The sequence below is a fragment of the Poecilia reticulata genome, linkage group LG2 (genome assembly GCF_000633615.1).
Source record: "Poecilia reticulata strain Guanapo linkage group LG2, Guppy_female_1.0+MT, whole genome shotgun sequence".
Classification (NCBI taxonomy): domain Eukaryota; kingdom Metazoa; phylum Chordata; class Actinopteri; order Cyprinodontiformes; family Poeciliidae; genus Poecilia; species Poecilia reticulata.
Window position 1 is genome coordinate 21,975,663 of NC_024332.1, and position 2,692 is coordinate 21,978,354.

Here is a 2,692-nt window from a genome sequence, read left to right on the forward strand (position 1 = left end):
CATATTGCGTTTTCAAAAGTGTAGTGGAGAAGTCTCCGACCACACGTCTGAATACAGGTTGCTGCTTCTGTGGCTGTGGCTGGTCTGAAACAGCCGCAAAACACATGATTAGTGATGTGATTAGTGATCCATGGGTAGGATCGCCAGGTGCTTAACAGTCATGCTTTTGGACTTTGGGAGAAAGCCGGAGTACCCGGAGAGAACCCACACATGCATGGGGAGAACATGCAAACTCCATGGAGTTACTATGAAGCCCTGGAGGTCGGGCAGGAGACTGACAGGACTYSCTATGTAGCCCTGGAGAAGTGTAGTGCATATTGTGTTTTCAAAAGTGTAGTGGAGAAGTCTCCGACCACACGTCTGAATACAGGTAACTGTGGCTAGTCTGAAACAGACTGGCTGTCTTTGTGATGGCTAGACAAGACTTACYTTTAAATCTGGCTGCTATTTCTGCTGCCTCTCTGTGTCCCTCAGCCTTTTCTTCAACTGTTCCACTTCAAGCTGCAGGTTTTTATATACATGCTCAAAGTTAATGCTCTAAGGTGGTGTTTATTTCCTATAGGTAAGTGCTTTACTGCTCCAAAATGATGCTTCTTACCTTCAGGGCAGTGTTCTCCTGCTCAAGGGCAGTGTTGTCGTGCTCCAGGGCAGTGTTTATCTGCTCCAAAACTGTGCTTCTCTGCTGCAGATTGTTCATTTCCTTCTCTAGTGCAGTATTTTCCTGCTCAATGGCAGTGTTTATCTGCTCCAAAATTATGCTTTTCTGCTCCAGACCGGTCTTTTCCTTTTTTAGCGCAGTGTTTTCCTGCTCCAGGGCAGTGTTTATCTGCTCCAAAACGGTAATTTTCTGATGCAGATCAGTCTTTTCCTTTTCTAGGGCAGTGTTTTCCTGATCCAGGGCGGTGTTTACCTGCTCCAGGGCAGTTTTTATCTGTTCCAAAACTGTGCTTCTCTGTTGCAGATCGGTCTTTTCCTCCTCTAGGGCAGTGTTTTCTTCCTCCAGGGCAGTGTTTATCTGCTCCAAAACTTTGCTTCTCTGCTCCAGATCTATCTTTTCCTTCTCTATGGCAGTGTTTTTCTGATCCAGGACAGTGTATATCTGCTCCAAAACGATGCATTTCTCCTCCAGTTCTGTCTTTTCCTTCTCTAGGGCAGTGTTTTCCTGCTCCAGGGCAGTGTTTTCCTGCTCCAGGGCAGTGTTTACCTGCTCCAGGGCAGTTTTTATCTGCTCCAAAACTGTGCTTCTCTGTTGCAGATCGGTCTTTTCCTCCTCTAGGGCAGTGTTTTCCTGCTCTAGGGCAGTGTTTACCTGCTCCAGGGCAGTTTTTATCTGCTCCAAAACTGTGCTTCTCTGCTGCAGATCAGCCTTTTCCTCCTCTAAGGCAGTGTTTTCCTGCTCCAGGGCAGTGTTTACCTGCTCCAGGGCAGTGTTTATCTGCTCCAAAACTTTGTTTCTCTGCACCAGATCTGTCCTTTCCTTCTCTAGGGCAGTGTTTTCCTGATCGAGGGCAGTGTATATTTGCTCCAAAACTATGCTTTTCTCCTCCAGATAGGTCTTTTCCTTCTCTAGGGCAGTGTTTTCCTGCTCCACGACWGCGTTTTCCTGCTCCAGGGCAGTGTTTACCTGCTCCAGGGCAGTTTTTATCTGCTCCAAAGCTGTGCTTCTCTGCTGCAGATCGGTCTTTTCCTCCTCTAGGGCAGTGTTTTCCTGCACCAGGGCAGTGTTTTCCTGCTCCAGGGCAGTGTTTATCTGCTCCAAAACTTTGCTTCTCTGCTCCAGATCGGTCTTTTCCTTCTCTAGGGCAGTGATTTTCTGCTCCAAAACTGTGCTACTCTGCTCTAGATCGGTCTTTTCCTTCTCTAGAGCAGTGTTTTCCTGCTCCAGGGCAGTGTTAATCTGCTCCAAGATGGCGCTTTTCTTCTCCAGAGCGGTCTTCTCCTTCTCTAGCTCTATATTCCTAATTTGAATCATATTCATGTTCTCCTCATTTTCTGTAGTCAGAGTCTGTCTGTTAGTAGACAACATGCTGACTTTTTTTAACATGTCAAAGAACTTCTGTGCTAGAAACGACACTATACTGAGTTGACTCATTTTGTATCCTGTATGTGTAGATAAATCCAAACACTTGTTAGGTTGACGATTCTTCTGCTTGCTGTGTGACTTCTGCAGTGGCAATGACCGTAGAATTTAAGACTGCAGCCTTGTGACATCAGTGCATCACTCTTTGTGACATCAATTTGCATGATGTCACAAATTGATGTCACTACCTCAACAGAMCTAGAAAACTGCTGAAGTTTGAATAAAAACAAACTTTACGGCTGAATGCAACTTGGCTTAGCTTATGGCCATTTCAGAGAGTTCATCTGGTAATATATTACCAAGGCTGTAATCTGCACTTGGGAGTCAGCGGCTCTTGAGGATAATGGCCTGGCACAGAAGGGTGCGAGGACCAACTCTCTTAAAAAAGATATGTTAAAAAATAACCCAAAAATGTATTACCTTTAATGCACATTTTGTGTTCATTTTAACACACAATGTGTTAAAATGTACATAACATTATAACACACTGTATGTGTTAAATATTTCAACACATTTTTGTGTTGGTCAGGCACAGATTATGTTTTCTTTTCAACAATTTCTGGTTTTGTACTAATTTATGCTTATGCTAATTTATGCTATTTTCCTATCTTT

The 2,692-nt window shown here is 44.3% G+C and overlaps 2 protein-coding genes across 5 annotated transcripts in view; one reads left to right on the top strand and one right to left on the bottom strand.

Moving 5' to 3' along the window:
* LOC103482291 (microtubule-associated protein 1A-like) overlaps positions 1–2,508 on the bottom strand; it is a 6,747-nt gene extending 4,239 nt beyond the window's left edge. The window contains exons 1-2 of one of the 2 annotated variants that reach the window (XM_008438371.2): positions 599–2,508; positions 430–501 (exon numbers count right to left, since the gene is read on the bottom strand). In XM_008438371.2, the coding sequence (XP_008436593.1) occupies positions 445–501; positions 599–2,092 (1,551 nt within the window). In that variant the 5' untranslated portion in view covers positions 2,093–2,508 and the 3' untranslated portion in view covers positions 430–444. Of the gene's footprint in view, positions 1–6; positions 502–598 lie in introns of those variants that run through there. The other variant, XM_017301734.1, reaches the window with a different exon arrangement.
* Positions 1–2,692, top strand: part of kalrna (kalirin RhoGEF kinase a) — a 174,826-nt gene that overhangs the window by 53,129 nt on the left and 119,005 nt on the right. The window lies entirely within an intron of this gene.